At 40.2% G+C, this 22,336-nt stretch overlaps 1 protein-coding gene and 1 non-coding gene across 7 annotated transcripts in view; one reads left to right on the top strand and one right to left on the bottom strand.

Moving 5' to 3' along the window:
• The first annotated feature begins 1,308 nt into the window (after positions 1-1,308).
• LOC120362308 (small nucleolar RNA U109) lies at positions 1,309-1,443 on the top strand. Its single transcript, XR_005578258.1, has one exon. It is a non-coding gene; the product is annotated as a small nucleolar RNA U109 (small nucleolar RNA).
• Positions 1,444-3,927: 2,484 nt separating this feature from the next.
• The window catches only part of EVA1A (eva-1 homolog A, regulator of programmed cell death), a 74,870-nt gene continuing 56,461 nt past the window's right edge, over positions 3,928-22,336 (bottom strand). For all 6 annotated transcript variants that reach the window (XM_010333409.2, XM_003922562.4, XM_074397821.1 and 3 more), the window contains one exon: positions 3,928-5,212. In XM_010333409.2, coding sequence (XP_010331711.1) covers positions 4,839-5,212 — 374 coding nt within the window. In that variant the 3' untranslated portion in view covers positions 3,928-4,838. The remainder of the gene's footprint in view (positions 5,213-22,336) is intronic.

Here is a 22,336-nt window from a genome sequence, read left to right as displayed (position 1 = left end):
AATATAGTCCATCTATGTGTCCAAAAGGCAGAGAGAACAGGGTTTGGTGAATACAACAAAGTCTTCGCCTCAGTTCAACAAATAGTTGCTGAAAGCATGTGATGTGTGCATCCTGCTGGGACCCAAAAACAAGGCAGATTTCCTGCCTTTGAGGCACAAGTGAAGAATTTCACAACAGTGTGGTAAGAACAAGGAGCACAGCAAGCACAGGATACATGGAAACTTAGAGGACAATACTTAGCCCAGCCTGGAGAAGTCTTGGAAGGCTTCCTGGTAGAGGAAACACCTGTGCTGAGTCTTGAGCATAGGTAGAAAAGAGGAAGAAAGGGAAAGTTATTTTAAGCAGAAGAAACAATTGGGATAAAGAGTGTAGAAGAGAACTATAAGAAATATGATATTATTAGAATGTAAAGGAGTGAGCAAAAAGGGGCAGGTGGTGAAGATGCGGGAGCCTTCTATGGAGAGCCTGCATGTTATCTAGAAGTATTTGGACCTTTTCAATAAGAATGAGGAAAAAATAGGAGATTTAAAAGAGAGATTGGTATATGAGCAGCCATGCATTTAATAGAGGTCACCTTGGTGGCTGTATTCAATATGGCTTTGATGGTAGCAAGACTTGGATAACAATTTAGAGGCTTTTTCAACTGTCTAGGCAGGAGATGATATGCACTTTAACAAAGCTGTAAATGAAGAATGAATGCAAGAAATATTAATACTTAAAACTGGGAAGATTGTTAATTGTTACATGTGAAACTTCAAGGAAAAGAAGGAAACTGGAATGGTTCCAGGCTTCTGACTTGGCTTACCTTGTAACTTGCCTTGTCATTAACTGTATTAGTCCATTCTCACATTGCTATAAGTACTACCTGAGACTGAGCAATTCATAAAGAAAAGATGTTTAATTAGCTCATCATTCCACAGGCTGCATAGAAAGCATGGTTGGAAGGACTCCGGAAACTTAAAATGATAACAGAAGGCAAAGAAGAAGCAGGAACATGCTACGTGGAAGGAGCAGGAGGAAGAGAGAGAAGGGGTGCCACACACCTTTAAACAGCAAGCTTCCAAGAGAATTTACTCATTATCATGAGAACAGAAAGAGGAAACCGGTCCCCATGATACAATCACCTCCCACCAGGCCCCTCCTCCAACATTAGAGATTACAATTCGATATGAGATTTGGGTGGGGACACAGATCCAAACCATATCATTAACTGACAGCAAATACAGGTAGAGTCTAAGATCTGGGGAGAAGGTGAGTGCAGTTTTGGGAAGTTGCGCAGCTATCTATTTTGTAAACGAAGGGGCATATTGCATGTAGAAATGTTTACTCCTCTATCCTTTGGGAACAGTAATACATTCAAAACATACTACATTTAAAAAGGACTCCTCAGGGTGACCAACTTTATGGTAGCGGTTGTAAGGTAATATATTTCTGCTTCATAAAAGTGGAAAAATAAACTTAGTGGCATAAAACTACCACCAATTTACTATGTTTATGGATTCTGTGGACTCAAGCTGGACGGGATGATTTACGTCTCTTCTACAATGTCTAAGGCTTTGGTTGGAAAGAGTCAGATGGCTAGGGGCTGGAATAACTTGGAGATTGCTTCACTCACTGCTGGAGCATTGGTGGAGCAGGCTGAAAGGCTGGTTTTGGCACTATAGAATGTCTAGCAGCATTCCTTGCCTCTAGCCACTAGATACAAATAGCATCCCACCCACCCAGCTGTAACAACTAAAGTGTCTCCTTGATACTGCCAAATTTATTCTGTGCAACAACTGTCTCCTGTGGTTGAGGTCGGTGGATAATATGAGTCTGAATCTTAGCCAGGACTGGAAAGAGATTTTTCAAGTCATCAGTGTGTAGGTGGTCTTTAGAGTCACTGCAGTATATGAGATGTCTCAGGATGTCGGGTGAGAGGATCAGCTCCTCAAGTTTAGAAGGATGGACCCATATTGAAGTGGTTGAGGAAAAGAAGATAAAATGTTAAGAAAAATGAAAGCTCTACTTTCTTTTTAGAGAAGCTCAGTCTCTTGCCCACAATGACTGGTGATTTCATCCATGGATCTATACAAGCCAAACCATTGAGTCCTTCCTGTAATTTTATATTTTAAGCCATAGAGCAAGGTGTTTCTTTTTCTATTCTGTGCTTATTTGAAACTATGTAAATCCAGAAGTGTCCATGGTGTGCTCCCTGCCACATGGCAAAGATTCAGCTGAGTGGGTTTGCAGATGCCATGAGTTGAAAATGACCACCTGTCCCTTGCAGCTCAGGAAGAGGCTCTTAAAGGAAGCTGGTGGGAGCGTTAATGCCCAAAGAAGATTTCTTGGGCTCCAAAGACATCTTTACTTTGTAAAGTTATCTCAGAATTTTGTCAGCTAGAGCTTCTCTGTGAAACTACCAAAGACCAGGAAACCTGCACCAAAAGCATCCCTTCCATGTTGTCTGTCTTGCTTCTGACTTCCGAGCTAAATAAGCCATGAAACTGTGCCAAATATGTACACACAATCTGTGAGCTGTGTGGGGGTTTGTTCAGAAGCAAGCGACACAACACACTATATTGTACAAGTGTGTTACAGTTTCATCTGCAGTAGACGATAATGAAACCAGCAGCAGAAGGAAGCAAATTGGAGAGCTAAGAAAGACCAACTTTTTGGTAGCATTTAAGCCCCTAGATCCAATCACCCATGAAGATTCAGATCTAGCAGCGACCTTCCAGTTATATGAACCAATAAATGCTCTTAAGTGGAATATCTTTCTGTTCCAAGTGCAAGTGTCCTAAAACAGAAACTTAAACCAGATGTGAAGTGATAAACCTAAAATGTGGAACTGGTTGAATCAAGGTAGGGAAGGTTGAAAAGCTGTAATCCTTGTTATATGAAAGTGAAGCAGCTGCTACCTAGTGTATTTTATGCCTCAGGTCATGTCCCCACCACCATAATAGCAACAACATTATGGACTTGGTCAAAAGGATATAGGATTGAGAACTGAGACAGGTATATGCCCCAGGGCCCTCCCAAACACCTCTGCTTCTGCAGTCATAAGGCTCGTAATCCCGCCCCATAATCAGCTTGATGCCTACTGGTGATGAAAAGCAGCTCCCAATGGTTCCATTTTTCTAATAGGTGGAAACAAGGATAGATGATGTTAATCTAAAGCCCAGGGGAATGGATGATTCCTGCAATTATTGCTAAAGGACTGAAACCACAAGGGCAGGGATCCAGACTGAGAGACGCCAATTCAACAAGATTTTTTGGCAATTATAACTAGACACCCAAAAATATAGTCAGGCCAGCGACTGAGTGTTTCAAGTGAACTTTATTGCCCCCTTGGCAAGTGGAGATTATGATTATGATTGTTCAATTCTTAAGACCGCCCTCCAAGAGTTCTTATAACAAAAAGTGGGTTGCTAAGCAGTAAAGACCTCACCAGAGAAAGTTTCCTAACCATCCTCTTAAGCATGGTGACAAAGTCAATGAACAGGGGAGATCCTCCCAGCAGGAAGGTCCTGGAGCATCCAGATAGACTGACTAGGAAGCTACTCCATGGCAAGAGAAGAGAGTCACCAGAGAGACAGGTCTCACTGTTCCTGTTTGCCAGCCTACAGGATATTGCTTTGTCCTCTGTAACCCATTTCTAAATGTGGCAGAGCCTGGCTCCTCTTCCTTCCCTACCAGCTTCTTCTTTCCATATAAGGGCTACCATCTTATTTCTAGCTTTAAGTAAGTCTTGTATTCCTTTATCTGCTTAACAACTCAACTATAGGAATCATACATTTAACCTACAGAAAGTGAAAAGCCCATTATCACACAGGAACCATCTCTCCTCTCTAATCCTGAGGGGCCTGGCAAAAACCCACACCCGTGTATATAAAAGAGCTGTCATTTAAGGTAAGTGTAACCACAGAGACAGACATGAAACCAAATAGATTTTATGTAATGTTTATTTTTTTTATTCCCATCCTAACTTTGGCTTTAATCCTTACCTCTCATTTCCATTCTTTTCTTTGAAATCCAAACTTTAAAAAAACAAAAAAGTGTCTTAAATCGCAATTATTGAGAGTCATAGTAAAATTTTCTTGTCTCCAAAGAGGGGGAAAACATACCACTTTTATTTTTATGCAGCATTTTCAAATGTGCATGTCAGTATATATTTTATAAACTATTTAAAATAAAAACCCTTCATCCTTTGAGGTTATTGACATTTTCTAGTTCACTGACACATCTCCCATAATATAATAGTTCTATTCATTTTCATAAATGAGGTGGGAACTATTCTAAAAAATAGGACTTTAATCCCTGAGGCGCCAGTTAAAATAGACGAGGTTGCCCTTGCAACACAGATTTTAAAAATCAGCCTTAAATAATAAGCATGGATCATGCTATTTGAATCAGAATCACCTCCATACCATGGAGTCATTTAGGAAACCGCATTTACTGGGTTAAGTTCACCCTGCTATTCCCAGCCCTCATGCTATGATGATCTTTCCTTTTGCAAAGGAATAACATAGCAAGCAAGTCTGCAGAAACTTCTGAGATCCTCAGAAATCAAGAGAAACCACAGTCGCGTTTCTCCGATCTCCATCCACAGTGTTGGAGAGGATTTTTCAGCACCATTCCAAGACCTGGAAAGGCTGATGAACTGTCTTGATTTTTCTACTTCTCCGTAGATTTGGCCAAAAAGGAGCAATCCTCCTAGCTAGAAAAGGGGCATGTCTTGCTTTTTCTCAGAAATCACAATGTTAGCAGGGCTGGGTTCAGTTCCCTGTGCCCGCTGTCCCTGCAGACCCTCTCCCTTCCAGGCGGCCTCCAGCGGTTTCTGGGTCTTGCTGCTGCCCTAATAGTAGCGGTTCAAGCTCCTGGTCCCGGGCACCTCAGGCTGGCCGTTCATCCAGATCTCCCTGATGATGCGCTCGCGCTCCTCCAGCCGCTGGGCGCGCTCCAGCTCCTCCGCGGAGGTGAACACATTCTTGTTCAAAGTCCTCTCGAAGCGGCGGTGTCTCCGCACGGAGAGATCAGATGCGGTGTCCTCGCTGCCGTCCTCGCTGTCACTGCTGTCGCTGCTGCTCTCTCTGTCCTGCAGGAACTTCTTCCCGGGATGCCTTCGGCAGTCTGTGTGGCAAGAGATCCTTATCACCAAAGCAGCCAGGGTCAGGACCAGCCCAACGCACACGCCAGAAACAAAGTACAGAGCTGCTCGCTCAGGATTTTCTGGAGGAAGAAGAGGAAGAAGCAGGCATCTGAGAGATGACAACTCCAAAGGCAGAGACCCACTATGACCCCAGCCTACACCTCTCACCAGGCCCCACAGTTTTGATGGTCACACGTATTATCCTCCCATGTGACATTTCATAATGTATTCAAAATATAATTATTGACAAACAGTGACTCTATAAAAGGTATATGAGATTCTTTCACTCTTCTTGCAACTTTAGATTATTCCCAAATGAAACAATAAAAGAAAGAAAAACAGTAACTATTTTCTGCAAGCAGCTGTGTTTAAGTGTCGTTTTGTTTAAGAGATGTATCATGTAGAACAAAACATCTTTACTTGTGAATTTGCTCATGCATCCCCACTGAATTAGCCTTTCATCACAGTGGTAGACAGCTTCTGAGATAAACCCCACCTCCCAGTATTCACCCTTGTGCAATCCTCTCCCCTTGAGGGGTGGACCTGGTGACTGACTTCTAAGAAATATAGTTGACCTTTGGACAACATGGGTTTGAACTGCACAGGACACTTATACATGGATTTTTTTCAGACAAACATGTGAATCGAAAATACCTTGTTTGCAAGATGAGAAATCCACATATTAGGAATGTCAGCCAAATATGTGGCTTCTGCAGGGTCAACTGCAGAACTTTAAGTATGCATGCACGGATTGGGGTATACATAGGGATGCTGGAACCAATCCCCTGCATATACCAAGGGACGAGTGTAGGACCTGGCAAGAGCAATGGGTGATTCTAGGATTAGATTACATAAGACTGTGATTTTGTCCTGCTGTCTCCCTCTCTCCCTCTCTCAGGCTCTTCTTACTTGCGGGCTCTGATGAAGCCAGCTGCCATGTGTGATCTTCCCTATGGAGAAGTCCAAGTGGCAAGGAAATAAGGGTGGCCTCTGGCCGACACCCTTGGAGGAACTGAATGTTGCCTACAGTCATGTGAATGAGTTTGGAAGTGAATCATCCCTCCATCTGGTCTTGAAGGACCATAGGCCTGGCCTTGCAGCAGCCTGTGAGAAACCTTGAACCATGGAACTTAGCTAAGCCACACCCAGTTTTCTCACTTGTAGAAACTGGAAGATAATATATTTGTGTTATTTGCAGCCACTAAGTTTTGGGGTAGTATTGTAAAAAGCAATAGTTGCAACTGATCACACGTTGAAAGCCAGTGTAGGTATTTAGGAGTAGCCTCAGCAGGTTAACTGAAAGGGAAGGAGAAATTTGGGTTCTTTGCTTGGTGAGAGAAGAAAAGAGTCATTCTGTTGATGATCAATATGCTTAGTGGGCCTGCTGGTGACCCCCACTCTGTAAGATGTGCTTAACAGAATAGGAGTCTTTGGGTGAGCAACTTTCGTTTCTAGGTACCTATGAGGACACAGGGAGAGGCCTGCCCTTGAGTCACAGGGCATAGCTAAGCTAACAGAACTCAAGATTGACATGAGAAAATTTACGTTCCATATTCTATATTCACTTGTAAGTACTAATCAAAATATATATTTTTTGTGGGTTTTAAATAATAAGTGGGATAATATAAGCATTGATTGTAATAATAAAGAAATTAGAAATTCTTTATATGCTATCCAAAAGGAAATGAATAAACTTTGATAGGTTTATCTAAAGTATAGAACACTACACAGCTTTCAAAATGCTATTAATCTATACAGATTTGGAAATCCCTCTAAGAAATATTATTAAATTTTAAAAGCAAAGCACAGAAGTGTAAAAAAACATGTCAGTGTGGGAAAGTATGAATGACAGAGCAAATCTAGAGAAAAATGTTAAATTCCTCTTTTCTGTGGCAGCACTTTAAATATTTGGAAATAACTATCATATAGCTAGGTTTCAAAGAATGTTGGCTTATAGTCACTCTGTAAACATCATAATATTCCAGCATAGAAAATAATAGAGCCATAACCTCCCTCATTATAGAAACTATATTTCTAGTCATATAGCCCTAAATCATGTCTTTATCACCAAATCATAATAATCTCATATAGTGAATTTATTGTCAAGTAAACCCTGTAATTCTTTATCAAAGATAATGGCAATAAGTTGTGTTTTCTATTTCTGTGTGCTACCTATTAGGATTCTTTTCAATTCAAATACAAAGACTTCACTTTGTTTTACCCTGGTCTTATATTGTTAAGATTTTTTATAATCTTGATGTTATCATCTAAATTAATCTCTCTGAGCCTACCACTTTGCCACCAAAACCAATATATACAATTCCATCCAAGACAGCAAAAAAATACTGAACAGGACAGTGACCTGGAACAAGCCACTAGACCAGCCTGCAGGTTAGTGTTGACTTGCCATATAAGGGTGGTCTTCCATAGGCTTGAATTTACCTAATCATCCTAGCGTTTGGTCCAAGTGTCTCCATCTCATCCTCATGCTCACAAAATGCCCCAGTGACTCCCTCTCTCCTAGGGCTGGTTGCCCCCACAACGTGCTTCCATCACTAACAGCCCATTGCCTTACTTTCTGTCTATTGCTTTCGTCTGTTCCCCAGTAGACAAGGTGCATTCTGAGAGCAAGAACTGAATCTCATTTAAGTTTCTGAACTTCTGGAACCTACAAAGATTGTCCAAATGTAAACAAAGGCATAAGGATGATATAATGGACTCTGGGGACTCAGGGGAAATGGTTGGGAGGGAGGTGAGGGATATTAAGTATAGTGTACACTGCTCCGGTGACAGGTACACTAAAATGTCAGAAATCACCACTGAAGAACGTATCCATGTAACCACAAACCACCTATACCCCCAAAACTACTGAAATAAAAAGAAAAGAAAAAAAATATTATCCAAATATGTTCCTAAAAATTTCATGAAATCTATTACATCATCAGCTTCAATCTTTACAATAGCCCACTTATTTCTTTTCCTTCCCCTTTCCTCCTTTTTTGGTTGTCTTTTATGAAATAAAAGGCAGAAGCAAAAAGAGGTACTGTTACAACCCTAGGCCACAGGACAAGGTAGAAAGGCCTAAGATAACAAACTCAAGTCTATCCAGTTTCAGAGCCTTGTCCCTTCTCATCATTCCTTGGTGCTTCTGTGGCATCAGTATCAATGCTGAGGTGCCATCTATTACGCAAAGCTGTTGGGACGATCAGTATAGATAATGTATGTGAAAGTGCTTGGTTAACGTTCCTTGCTGGGTAAATAATAGGTGGTCTTGTAAGACCTAGCTAGAGCAATCAGGCAAGAGAAAGAAATAGAAGGCATCTAGATAACAAGAGAGGAAACCAGACTGTCACTCTTCACAGACAACATGACTTCAAACCCAGAAAACCCTAAAGACTCTGCCAAAAGGCTCCTCAAACAGATAACTGACTTAGGTAAAGTTTCAGAATACAAAAATCAGTAGCATTTTTATGCACCAACAACGTCCAAGCTGAGAGCCAAACCAAAATGTAATTTCATTTGCAATTACCACAAAAATAATAAAATACCTAAAAATATAGCTACCCAAGGAGGTGAAGAATCTCTAAAACAAGAATTATAAAACACTACTGAAAGAAATTAGACATTTAACTAACAAATAGAAAAAGACTCCATGATCATGGACTGGAGGAATCAATATTGTTACAATGGCCATACTGCCCAAAGCAATTTACTATGCTATTCCTATCAAAATACCAACATCGTTTTTCACAGAATTAGAAAAAATGATTCTAAAATTCATATGGAACTAAGGAAGAGTTCAAATAGCCAAAGCAATCCTAAGAGGCAGGTGGGGTGGGAGCGGGGACAGACGAAAAGCCAGAAGCATCACAGTACCCAACTTTGAGCTATTATTACAAGGCTACAGTAAGCAAACAGCATGGTTGTGGTACAAAAACCAACAGAGAGACCAATGGAACAGGATAAAGAACCCAGAAATAAAGCCACATTCCTGTAACCACCTGATCTTTGACAAAGTCAACAATAGCAGCAAAGGGGAAAGGATTCTCTATTTAATAAAGGGTTGTAGGATAACTGGCTAGCCATATGCAGAAGGTTGAACCTGGACTCCTTTTTACGATATACAAAAAAAACCTCAAGATTAAAGACTTAAATGTAAGACCTAAAACTATAAAAAGCCTAGAAGAGAAGAGAGATCCAAGATGGCTGATCACTAGCAGCTCGGGATTGTAGCTCCCAGTGAAAACGCAAAGAACGAGAGGATGCCACAACTTCACATGAATTCTTGTTGCTCACGCACCAGGAGATTCCCAGCAGAGGAGCCCCACAGGTCGCCAGCGCGACTCTTGTGACCAGCGAGGCGGTTTTGCCGGCGCCTCGGAGCGTCGGTTCTTGGTGCAGAGTCAGAAAAGCACCATCAATCTTAACGCCGCTGTTTTAGTCAGAGCAGTGGGTTGCTCAGATTTCGGCGCTGAGAATCAATAAGTTGGACATCCACTCAGAAACCCAATTACAAAGATGGTAATTATAAAGACCACAGATGGATAAATCTACAACGAAGGGAAGAAAACAGCCAAAAAAGGCTGAGAATACCCAAAATCAGAATGCCTCTCCCTTAGCAGGGGATCCCAGTTCCTCATCAGCAACGAAACAAGGCTTGATGGAGAACGAGTGTGTTCCAATTACAGAAGCAGGCTTCAAAATGTGGATAATAAGAAACTTCAGTGAATTAAAAGAACTTGTTCTAACAAAATCTAAAGAAACTGAGAACTTTGAAAAAAAGTTTGTTGAAATGTCAACAAGAATACAAAATTTAGAGAGGAAAATAAGTGAATTGATGGAGCTGAAAAACACAATACGAGAACTACGTGAAGTATGCACAAGTTTTAACAGCTGAATTGATCAAGCAGAAGAAAGGATATCAGAGGTCGAAGACCAACTCAATGAAATAAAACTAGAAGACAAGATTAGAGAAAAAGGGATAAAAAGGAACGAGCAAAGTCTCCAAGAAATATGGGACTATGTGAAAAGACCTAATCTACGCTTGATAGGTGTACCTGAATGTGACGAAGAGAATGAATCCAAGCTGGAAAATACGCTTCAGGATATTATTCAGGAAAATTTTCCCAACCTAGTAAGGCAGGATAATATTCAACTCCAGGTAATACAGAGAACACCACAAAGATATTCCTCAAGAAGAGCAACTCCAAGGCACATAATCGTCAGATTCACCAGGGTTGAAATGAAGGAGAATATACTAAGGGCAGCCAGAGAGAAAGGTCAGGTTACCCACAAAGGGAAGCCTATCAGACTTACAGCAGATCTCTCAGCAGAAACCCTACAAGCCAGAAGAGAGTGGGGACCAATATTTAACATCCTTAAAGAAAAGAACTTTCAACCAAGAATTTCACATCCAGCCACACTAAGCTTCATAAGTGAAGGAAAAATAAAGGTTTTTGTGAACAAGCAAGCAGTCAGAGAATTCATCACCACCAGGCCTGCTTTACAAGAGCTTCTGAAAGAACCACTACACATAGAAAGGAATAAACAGTATCAGCCTTTCTAAAAAATAGCAAAAAGTAAAGAACATCAATATAATGAAGAATTTACATCAACTAATGGGCAAAATAGCCAGCTAATATTAAATGGCAGTATTAAACTCACATATATCATTATTAATTCTAAATTTAAATTGACTAAATTCCCCAATTCAAAGACAGACAGGCAATTTGGACAAAAAACTAAAACCCATCGGTATGCTGCATCCAGATCCATCTCATATTCAAGGATACACAAAGACTCAAAACAAGGGATGGAGAAAGATTTACCAACCAAACAGAGAGCAAAAATAAATAAATAAAAAGCAGGAGTTACAATTTTTGCCTCTGATAAAATAGTCTTTAAAGCAACAAAGATCAAAAGAAGCAAAGAAGGACATTATATAATGATAAAAGAATCAACGCAACAACAAGAAGTGTTAAAGATCCTAAATATATACGCACCCAATACAGGAATACCCAGACATATAAGACTAATAGAGAGACTTAGACTCCCACACAATAATAGTGGGAGACTTCAACATTAACATTAGACAGATCAATGAGACAGAAAATTAACAACGATATCCAGGACTTGAATTCAGATCTTGAACAAGTAAACGTAATTAACATTTATAGAACTCTCCACTTTAAATACACAAAATATACACTCTTATCAGTACCACATCATATCAACTTAGAAGTTTAAACAAAATGTTGGTTGGCTCCTTGTTTGTTACTCTCTTCCCTCATTTTCTTTCATGTCTCCATTATTAGGACAATTATAGGTATACCTATATTTAGACTGCATTCTAGCCTGGGCAATAAAGCAATACCCCCATTCTCTCTCCCTCTTCCTCTTTCTCTTTCTTCCTCTTCTTTATTCTTTTTCTTATTATTCTTTTTTTCTTTCTTAAAAAAAAAAAAAAACCCTAGAAGAAAACCTAGGAAATACCATTCCGGACACTGGCCTTGGCAAAGAAGTTATGACCAAGTCTCCAAAAGCAATTGTGACAAAAACAAAAATTGACAAGTGTGATCTAATTAAACTAAAGAGCTTCTTCACAGCAAAATAAACTATCAATAGAGTAAGCAGATAAGCTACAGAATGGGAGAAAATATTCCTAAACTATGCATTTGACAAAGGCCTGATATCTAGAATATATTTTTTTTTAAAAAAAACTTAAATAGTTGAGTAAGCAAAAAATAAACAACTCCATTAAAAATGAGCAAAGGACATGAAAAGACACTTTGCAAAAGAAGACATATATTCAGCCAACAAATATATGAAAAAATGCTCAACATCACTAATTATCAGAGAAATCACGATCAAAGTCAAAACCACAATGAGATACCATCTCATACCAGTCAGAATGGCTATTATTAAAAGTAAAAAAATACCATGTTGACAAAGTTGTGGATAAAAGGGAACACAGCTGGGCATGGTAGCTCACACCTATAATCTCAACACTTCAGGAGGCTGAGGCAGGCAGATCGCTTGAGCTCAGGGAGGTCGGGACAAGCCTGGGCAACATGGTGGAAAACCCATCATTTCAAAAAATATAAAAATTAGGCATGGTGGTACATGCCTGTAGTTACAGCTACTTCTGAGGCTGAGGCAGTGGGGGGAAACCCATCATTACAAAAAATACAAAAATTAAGCATGGTGGTACATGCCTGTAGTTACAGCTATTTCTGAGGCTGAGACAGGAGGATTGCTTGAATCAGGGAAGTGGAGGCTTCAGTGAGCCAAGACTGTACCACTGTACTCCAGTCTAGGTGACAAAGTGAGACCCTGTCTCAAAAAAAAAAAAAAAAAAAGGAATATAAATTTATATAAATTAGTTCAACCCCTGTGGAAAGCAGCATGGAGATTGCTCAAAAAAACAACACAGAACTATCAGTTGACCCACTAAAGGAAAATCTGTCTACAAAAAGATACCTGCACTTGTGTGTTTATTGCAGCACTATTCACAATAGCAAAAAAACCTAGACTCATCTTAGGTCCCCAACAACAGTGGATTGGATAAAGAAAATGTGGTACATATACACCTTGGAATACTAACCAGCCATAAAAGAAAGAAAATCATGTCCTTTGCAGCAAATTAACACAGGACTAAAAAATCAAATACTGCATGTTCTCACTTATAAGTGGGAGCTAAACGCTGGTTAAATCTGGACATAAAGAAGGGAACAATAGATATTAGGGACTATTAAAGCGGGGAGGGTAGGATGGGGGAATGGCCTGGAAAACTACCTATCAGATATTATGCTCACCACCTAAGTGACAGGATCATTTGGACACCAACCTCAGTGATATGCAGTTGACTCATGTAACAAAACTGCACAGGCATCCCCAAGCCTAAAATAAACATAAAAAAAAAAAACCTAGTGGGCAAGGGATATGAGAACCTTCTGCACTACCTCTTCAATTTTTAGGTTAATTCAAAACAGTTATACATAATGTGTATTAAATTTTTTAAATCTGGCAACACTGTTTCAGGAAAAGATCTGTTTTAGCTATTATTTAACAATTAGTTTAATGTCTCACCATTAGATTGAGATGCTATTTACTTTTAAAAGGGAACCAAATGTTGTCAATTTATCTGTACATCTCTAGTTGTAGCACTACTGAGTGACTTACACATTTAAATTTGCACCACACACACACACATTTGTTTTTTTAAAAAAGATGGTCTTCTCAGAACTCATTTGCTTACAAATAGCAATATTCCTATGCCAGGTGCTATGGGATCACATCAAAGACTCCACCTTTAGATTTATATTTTCCTGGAGGAAATAATGACCAGGACAGCCCATGAACTCCACACCAATTTGCATTAATTTGTGATTTGCTCATGTCTGCCTGATTATAATTAACATGCACAATGTGTATAAACACATGCTATCTGATGACAGGCTGGAATGGGCCTGGGTTTTATCTAGATTCTAGAGCAACTTAGAGAATTCTTAAGCTCTCAGATAGAGAGAACATGTCTTGGGGCAAATAAAAGCCCTGAACCTGGCCCCCCTTGGATTGGGTTAAATCCAATAATTTGCCTTTCTTTTGTAAAGTGGGAGGAAGGAGCTCTCATTTATCAGTTAAATGACCTTGGGCCAATCGCAACCTCACTGGACCTTCAAGCCTCATAGGAGAAACGGACATGCAATAAACATAATTGGAATTGAGCATAACCGAGTGAAATAATGGAAGTGTACATGAGGCACCACTGGGGCGGGCTCAGAGAGTGCAGAATTGGTGAAAAGTCAGTGGGCACAGGAAATGGAAAACCAAAAAGGCAAGAAAGGGTCAGTCCACAGTGGTCTTTACAAAACCTAATTCTAGTGATAATCCAAAAGTCAAAATCACTGGGATAAAGCAAAATGAAGCCCATCTGCTGGAGAAATGGATTCTGCTGTTTATCAAGATAAAACATCTTCCCAGGGTCAGGTCTTGGACCTGTCTGCTTTGTCCAGAGTTCCTTAGGAGCCCTTTTCCTCTAAAACAGTCTTGACTCTGCCTCAGAAATCTGTTTCCAATTGCTAACAGAATTGATTTTCTGCCACTAGCTGCATCAGATAGGAATAAGGTCACTCTACTCAGGGTGATGGCTGGTCAGAGGGCCCAGGGTGCTGCCTCTGCCCACAAACTCATGGTCCCATCAGTCCACTGATGATGCCTACGTCCTTGTGGGTCTAAAAGGGTCTGAGTTTTATCTCACTGCTAGGCCTTACTTGAGATAAACAGTCTTCACAGTGGGAATGTGTGCCTAAGAGGTGAACAGGCACAGCTGGTTTTAAGGACATCTGTTTCTAGACCTCACACAGTCATTTTCTTTGATCTTTCCTATACTGGATCTGCCTGAGAAGGTGCCTGTGGTGGAAGGCACAGGTTTACCTGTTCCACACCACCCACTGCTTCCCCCATGTCACTAAAGTCAGACCCTTCCCCCACCCCACATCCCATCTTACTATGGTGCACTGCCCTGAGTGCAAAAATGGCCACCAAGCAAAATAACAGTTCCAAATATTGGAATATTGATGTCAATGACAGGAGGCAAAAGCCCCTAATAACTGGTAACACATCCTTTTCCAAGTCAGTTTCCAATTCTTGGTTTTCAACAAAACAGAAGGAAGGCCTAATCAGGTTGTCATCTGATAAATCAAAATAACTTCTGATGATGGATCACTCTGATTTTTGGCATACAATGAAAAGTTAATTCAAAGACTGGGTGACTTTATTATAACAAAACTTCTTTTGTTTTGTCTACATGTTTCTGTGAAGAAAGTTTATGCTATGCAAATAAAAATCAGAAATAGAACTGTCACTGAATCATGCCTCCTTCTGGCAATAAGTGATATTTATTTGTGAATACATAAATACATAAACAAATTGAGAGGAAAAGAAGAAACTTATCCATCTCTTTAAGAGATACATTTCCTGTAAGTTTGAACTTTTGTGTTTAAAAACTCTCATGTACCTTCCAACTTCATACAGAATGTACCTCACATTGATCTCACCCTCTTTTATCTCAAACAGCAAGTTCTCTCTCTTACCTCCCTCTCTGTCCCTTTCTTTCTCTCTCTCCCTTCCTCCCTCTCTCCCTCCCTTTTTCAACCTTCCCCTTTTTGCCTGAGGCTCCCTTCAGTCATCTGTGCCCAATGCCCAGAGTCATCTTTTTGACTCACTCTTTGGCTTCTAGCCATAAACTAATTAATCTCACCATTCTCATGTCTCCTCCATCCCATTCCTACTCACTGCCATTTTGCCACACCTGCAGCTTTCTGGCTTTGGATTCCACTTTCTTCCACCTTCAATTCATTTTGCACATGGGTGTCAAAGCAACATTTTAAAATGTGACTCCGATTACTTCCCTTATTACTACTTTTACAAAAAAAAAAAAAAAGGATATTCAAGGCTGTCAAAAATCTGGTTCCAAGCTCCCTTTCAATCATATCCTCCCAAACTCTTCCACAGGAGCCTTTAATGCAGACAAGCCAAAGACTTCATTGTCCACTCTTGATCCACAAACACACACTCCTCTTCATGTTCATTCCTTATTCCTCTGGTGGAATGTGAGAGTGTGGGCCCCTTAGTGAATTTTTTCTGATAGATAATTAACCTTCAATAAAACTGGTTCTTTTTTACATTGATGTAGTGCTCAAGTGACATGCCTTGAATTTCAGATTTTATTCCTTCTTTTGGCAGTATGAAACATTCTAAAGGAGTTTTCTTAAAATTCTATTAAAGATCACTTTATTAAGAGTGTGGAATAAAAATTCTACATAAGGTTATTATGAAAATTCTCCCCTTAGGAAAAGAATAATTTAAAGTAATTCTTCATATACTTTGGTTTAGGAGATATGGCTTTGAGTATACAAATTAGAAATGAATTTATACTGCTCAGTACGCCCTGGCAACAAAAAAGGTTTTTATTTCTGGCCTTACTTTGGCTTTGCCTCCTTAATCAAGTAAAAGAAATTGAGCCAATTATAGTTATGCTACAGCTTTTCTCAGCTAGAATGGAATAAGCCAAAGAAAGGGACTGGCCCACTTCTCATATGATGCCCTTGAAGGAGCTGCACAGTGGGAAGCTGGGTCTGCTCTCATGGGTAAGGGAAGGGACCCTGTAGGCAGAGTAAGTGGCAATCAGCAGGCAAAGCGCCCGTGACTGGCACTGCACATCCATTTTCTGCAGATGAGCCTTCAGACCAAAATCTCATCCTGTCTCCACAAGAAGCCTTGAAGAGAACCTGCCGAGGTAAGTCATGATTCAGAAGGAGATACTGATACTGCCTCTTCCCTCAGTCCCCTCAATCCATAGAAGACAGTTTCCCAACCAAGAGGAAATCTTCCTGGATCCCAAGTGAGGGAAAGAGGACATGACAGAGAAAGAGTACATCAGTTACACTTGCTTTATTACCCAACTCATGTGATAACTCAACCTCTCTTCTGTTAGTATAAGTGTACAGCATTAAAAGAACTGAATTCAACCAATCAACGTTGGTAGGTTAGAAATAAATTTGGGATAGCGTCTTTTAAAACCTCTAGATAGCTCATGTATCCACTAATGCAGCAAGCACAACCCTGTCCTTCCTGGAGTATAAATCTGGAGCTTCATAAATCTATCTCCATTTCTTGGAAAGACCTAAATTCTCTACAAGGGTTTTCAGACCATGAAGGTTTCTAACACAATCACAGTGGCCACATACTCCAGTGAAATAAAAGTCAAGAGAAACCTAAAAATGCTGAACAGATAGAGCAGAGCTTGAGATATATTTCTTCTACTTCCCAATCCCTTTACAAACGGCATCTCTACATGTACCCTTTTACCTATTCTGGAATCTAAGAATGCTTTAAAATATTAGGGTATATACAGATATACATATGGCATATATGCATGTACAAAGAGACAGAGAAATGCACTCACAGGGAAGGGTGGGAGGGATGAGAACAGGAAGGAAGGCAAGAAGGAAAAGAGGGAAGAAGTCAGAAAGATACATACATACGTACATACATACATCATACATACATACATACGTACATAGCGTGAGTGAGAGAGCTATCATTCACTGAATGCTTTTCTTTGCCAGGATCTGGAATAATTCCTTTATGTTGAACATCTGTAATACCTTCAGCCATTGCCACTGTTCAGCAGGGTAAGCAGTGTTACTCTTGTTTAAAAGTTGAGGCCATGATGAGGGTGTCAAATGTAATTCTGCCTGATACTCAAAAGTCCATGCTTTAACCAAAATAGAAAGTGATACTTCATACTATAGGCAGAAAAACAAGTCATTCTAGCTTTCACATACTGCCCTCACCCCATCTATTACATAGGCCTAACTTCAAAGATAGTTTCTGAACTCCATCTTGGAAAGCACTCTTCTCCTTCTGTAGCTTAATGAATCCATCTTGTCCTGCCTCCCAGATCAGAAAACAACCCCTTTTGCCTCCAGCATCCAGATGTGGATTCCTGGACAAGCCCAGTAAGAGCAACCAGACTGGGTAAGGGAGTTTACTGGGTCCCACGCTGGTGACTCAGGCCTGATTTTCACAGCTGATATCATTTATATCATTCCTCTTCATCCTTTTCCCACAAAATTCAAGACTGGAGCTCTAAGGTGATTGTTTTTTCTCTCCTCTATTACTTTCTGCTCCAGGTCACTTCCTCTTGGCCAGTGATCCACCCTGGTCTTGACCAGATCCAGACAGCTGTTAATTACCCAGGAAGCGGAGTGGGGAGGGCTATTGTCAGTTGTTTTCCCTTAATCAATAAAAATAAATGTATTGCTGTATCTTGTTTCCTGCAGGGTCATTGTTTTCACAAGCAGGAAGAGGCCCTATGTAGAGGTCCTGAAGCTAATTTCATTTGCACCCTCAGAGGTCAGATCATGCCCAACAGACTCCTTGCAGGAGAGGGCAGCAGCAGCAAGCCCAGACCAGGCCAGCTGGTTTCCATGCAAATGTAACCTTCTCTCTGGCTGGGCTTTCTTCTTGGCTTTGAAGCTTCCAATTCCTTGCGTGAAAAGGAAAAGGCTTTTAAAATTGGTTTTGACAAATACTGCATGTTTTCACTTACATGTGAGAGTTAAAAAATTTGATTACATGCAGATAGAAAGTGGAAAGACAGCTAACAGGCTGGGAAAGGTGAGTGGAAGGTAGGAGGGAGGATGAAGAGAAGCAGGTTACAAGGTACAAACATACAATTAGATAGAAGGAATACATTCAGTGTTTGATTACAGAGCAGGGTGACTACAGTTAATACAAATGTATTGTACTTGGGTGATGGACATCCGAAATGCCCTGACGTGATCACTACACATTATATACATGTAACAAAGTTTCACATGTGCCCCGTAAATTTATACTAATAAAAAAAACAATTTTAACCCCCCAAAATAATAAAATTAGAAAGTGGGTGTTAAAGAAAGTCATGGGGTCTGTGTGCAGGCAGGGAGTGCTCAGCATAATCTCTTCTCCAAACTCTTCTGGCACTGTAAGAAATCTCTTTATGGCATTCTGCCCCATCCCACAGGAAAGGGAAGGCCTCCACTAACACTACTGCGCTCTCTAAAATGCTGGAGGAAGCTTCCTTCCTTTTCCTTCCTTCTCTGACTTGTTCTTCCCCAGGAAGAGTATTGGGAAATTTCTGTCCCTACCTGGCTGGCTCTGACATGTGCTCCTTTAAATTCACTCATTTCAGTTCATATCCTTTGCAGGGACATGGATGAAGCTAAAAGCCATCATTCTCAGCAAACTAACACAGGAACAGAAAACCAAACACCACATATTCTCAGTCATGAGTGGAAGTTGAACATGAGAACACATGGACACAGGAAGGGGAACATCACACAGTGGGGCCTGTCAGGGGGTGGAGGAACAGGGGAAAGAGAGTATTAGGACAAATACCTAATGCATGTGGGACTTAAAACCTAGATGACAGGTTGATAGATGCAGCAGACCACCATGGCACATGTATACCTATGTAACAAACATGCACGTTCTGCACATCCCTGAACTTAAAAAAAGAAGAAAAAATTCACTAATTTTATCCCCTTCCACAGGCAGTAGGTGCCCCACAAGGAAGCATCCATTGCACTACTTCTCCTCCCAATCCACTGGCTCACTTTCCTTCCCCTGCAAGGGAAAAGACCTACAATCCCATAGCTACCCTGGAACTCAATGGACCAGGTAGAAGCCCCTGACACACTTTTTTTCACCCAGCTTTACCACTGCTGAAATTGACAATGATGAGGTCAACTTCGAAATTTGAGTGTTTTTCTGGGTCCTTGAGTTTGGAAGAAGGGTGTGGTTAATTAGCCCCTCCAGTCTACGAACCACTTTATGTGGTTGCGTTATTATTAGTTATATAACCATTATCTTTCCCACATGACAGTGAGGAATCTGAAGGCAGAATGCATGTGATTGATTTCACTTTGGATTCTCTGAGCACCCAGCACAGTGTGTTTGCTTATGGTGCATATCTCACAATATTAATTGAATTAAATTATGAATACATTATTTCTAAAAGTTCAGCTAATAAATTTGTTACATGTAGATACATATGTATATGTATGTATGTGTGTAAATATGTGCAAGTATAACATTAAAAGAGTAGAATTTTTTTTTTTTTTTGAGTTGGAGTCTTGCTCTATCGCCAGGCTAGAGTGCAGTGGCGTGATCTCGGCTCACTGCAATCTCTGCCTTCCAGGCTCAAGCCATTCTCCTGCCTCAGCCTCCCGAGTAACTGGGATTACAGGTGTGTGCCACCACAGCCAGTTAATTTTTGTATTTTTAGTACAGATGGGGTTTCACCATGTTGGCTGGATGGTCTCAGTCTCCTGACCTCGTGATCCACCTGCCTTGGCCTCCCAAAGTGCTGGGATTACAGGCGTGAGCCACGGTACCTGGCTGGGAATTTTTTAAAATTGTAAAATCATCGTAATTTCACAACCTGAATATAACTATACAGTGTGTAGTATAGTGAATTTTCCTTTGTTATTTATCATATAAACATGCCCGTATTTATTCACATTTACTTGCTTATAGTCAGGGTGTATATATATACACACATATGTGTGTATTATATATGCATGTATTATACATTATATATGTATATATGTATATATATACACATATCTATGTATATATATACATATATATATACACACATACATACCTATATAATGTATAATACATACATATATATACACACATATATGTGTATATATATATACACAGATCTATGTATACAAATATAATCTATATCTTTTCTTCTGGATATACTGTACATGTACACTTCACACAGTATATAACACTGTTCAGTATTGCTCCATGGTCTCCCTCCATCATGTCTAATAATGGCTACATAGTATTCATCTGAGTGAAAGTGCCATAGTTGACAAAAACTGCTTCTTGCCTTTCGATATTTAGGTTGTTATGAGGAAATATTTTTGAAAAATAATAATAGAAGAAATATTTTTGTGCTTAATGCTGCTTCCCTTTTTGCTTGTTGTTTATTGCCTTGCAATGGATTTTCAGGAAAGGAATCTCTATGTCGAACAGGATACACATTATTATAGCTCTTGATACACATTGTCAAGTGGGTTTTGAAAAGCAGTATGCTAATTTATCTTGCTATCATCTGTGCACAAAAGTACTACTTTCACCATTAAGTCCTCTCTAGCAGAGGATATTCCAACTGTTAAAAAATGTTACAAATTGTGAGCCCCTCCCTAGGGGTTGGGACTGGAGGCCTGGGTTTCTCCATTTCTCAGCCCATGCAGGAAGCTCCCTGATGAGTGTTTGAAACCTTTTTCAGATTAACTTTAAGTACCACTCTACTGCATGCTTCTGAAACCAGAGTAGGTACAGCCTCAATTCTATGCAGGGAGGATGCACAAAAGCAGAATATCTGTGATACATCTTTCTGGAGCATGAATTTTACTGCAAGATTTGGAGGAAACAAATTTAATTGATTTCCAAGAGAACGTGTAAGAACAATCAAGTCTTAGGACACATGGCCAGGACCAGTAGGTGCCCAGTAAAGGGTTGGGGTGGGGCCCTGTCTTCCAAAGATAATCAAAGGGAGCCTCTGGAAGCCATTTACTCTCCAGCCTCCTCCCTAGTGAAAATAGACTTGGATACAAAGAGGCAACCTACTGACCTCAGACACCAGCCCAGATACCGAGCACTGAACTCCTGTACCCCTATGACAGACTTCATCTAAGCCACATCAAAGCCCAAACTGTTCCTCAACCTCCACCAACCAAACAGTCCAGAACAGCCCCTCAGAACTGTCTTGAGATGGGACAAGAGACAGTAATGCTGCAGATTCAGAATGGTTGCCTCATCCCTCTCTCCTGAAAAGTCTGTGCTGATCAGAGCCTCACACCTTAGGGGACTTAGCTTTCCCAGTAAGTGTCCCCTAAGAGGACCTTCTGGTCTTTTCCTTCTCAGAGGGGAATGCTCAGGAATGATACCCTCTATGCTACAAAATATATAACCTCTACTCTCACATGATTTGGTTGACTGAGGACCTGATGCCCTGAGGAGGAATAAGATGCAGAGGATTGCCTGTGCCATGTCTTGTGAATCCGTTTCCCTAGTTGTGATGCCTTTGCAAATGGAGGAACCCCAAATAATACTGGGTGGGGGACACATAAACACTACCTAATGAAAATAAGTAAATTTAAAGGGAACTTATCATATGTCATATAAAAATTTAAGTTGGTGAATTTTATAAGAAAATTGAGTTAAAATGTATAACGGCATTAAAATATAACTTTAATAGGAAGCCATGAAAATTATCTGCACTTATGATGTAAATGACTGAATTTGGGGTAACTATGTAAGATCATCTATGGGCTTGATAAGATATCTGCTACTTAATTTTATCAGACATTTACTTTCAAATATTTGCTGTTAACCAGTTAACCAGTACCCTCTCATGTTACTAAAATTTTTTTTTTTTTTTTGAGATGGAGTTTCGCTCTTGTTACCCAGGCTGGAGTGCAATGATGCGATCTCACCTCACCACAACCTCCGCCTCCTGGGTTCAGGCAATTCTCCTGCCTCAGCTTCCTGAGTAGCTGGGACTACAGGCACGCGCCACCATGCCCAACTAATGTTTTGTATTTTTAGTAGAGATGGGGTTTCACCATGTT

This window comes from Saimiri boliviensis, chromosome 1 (genome assembly GCF_048565385.1).
Source record: "Saimiri boliviensis isolate mSaiBol1 chromosome 1, mSaiBol1.pri, whole genome shotgun sequence".
In the NCBI taxonomy this organism is placed as follows: Eukaryota; Metazoa; Chordata; class Mammalia; order Primates; family Cebidae; genus Saimiri; species Saimiri boliviensis.
Note: the sequence above shows the minus strand (reverse complement) of the source record. Positions and strands in the feature narration are given on the sequence as shown.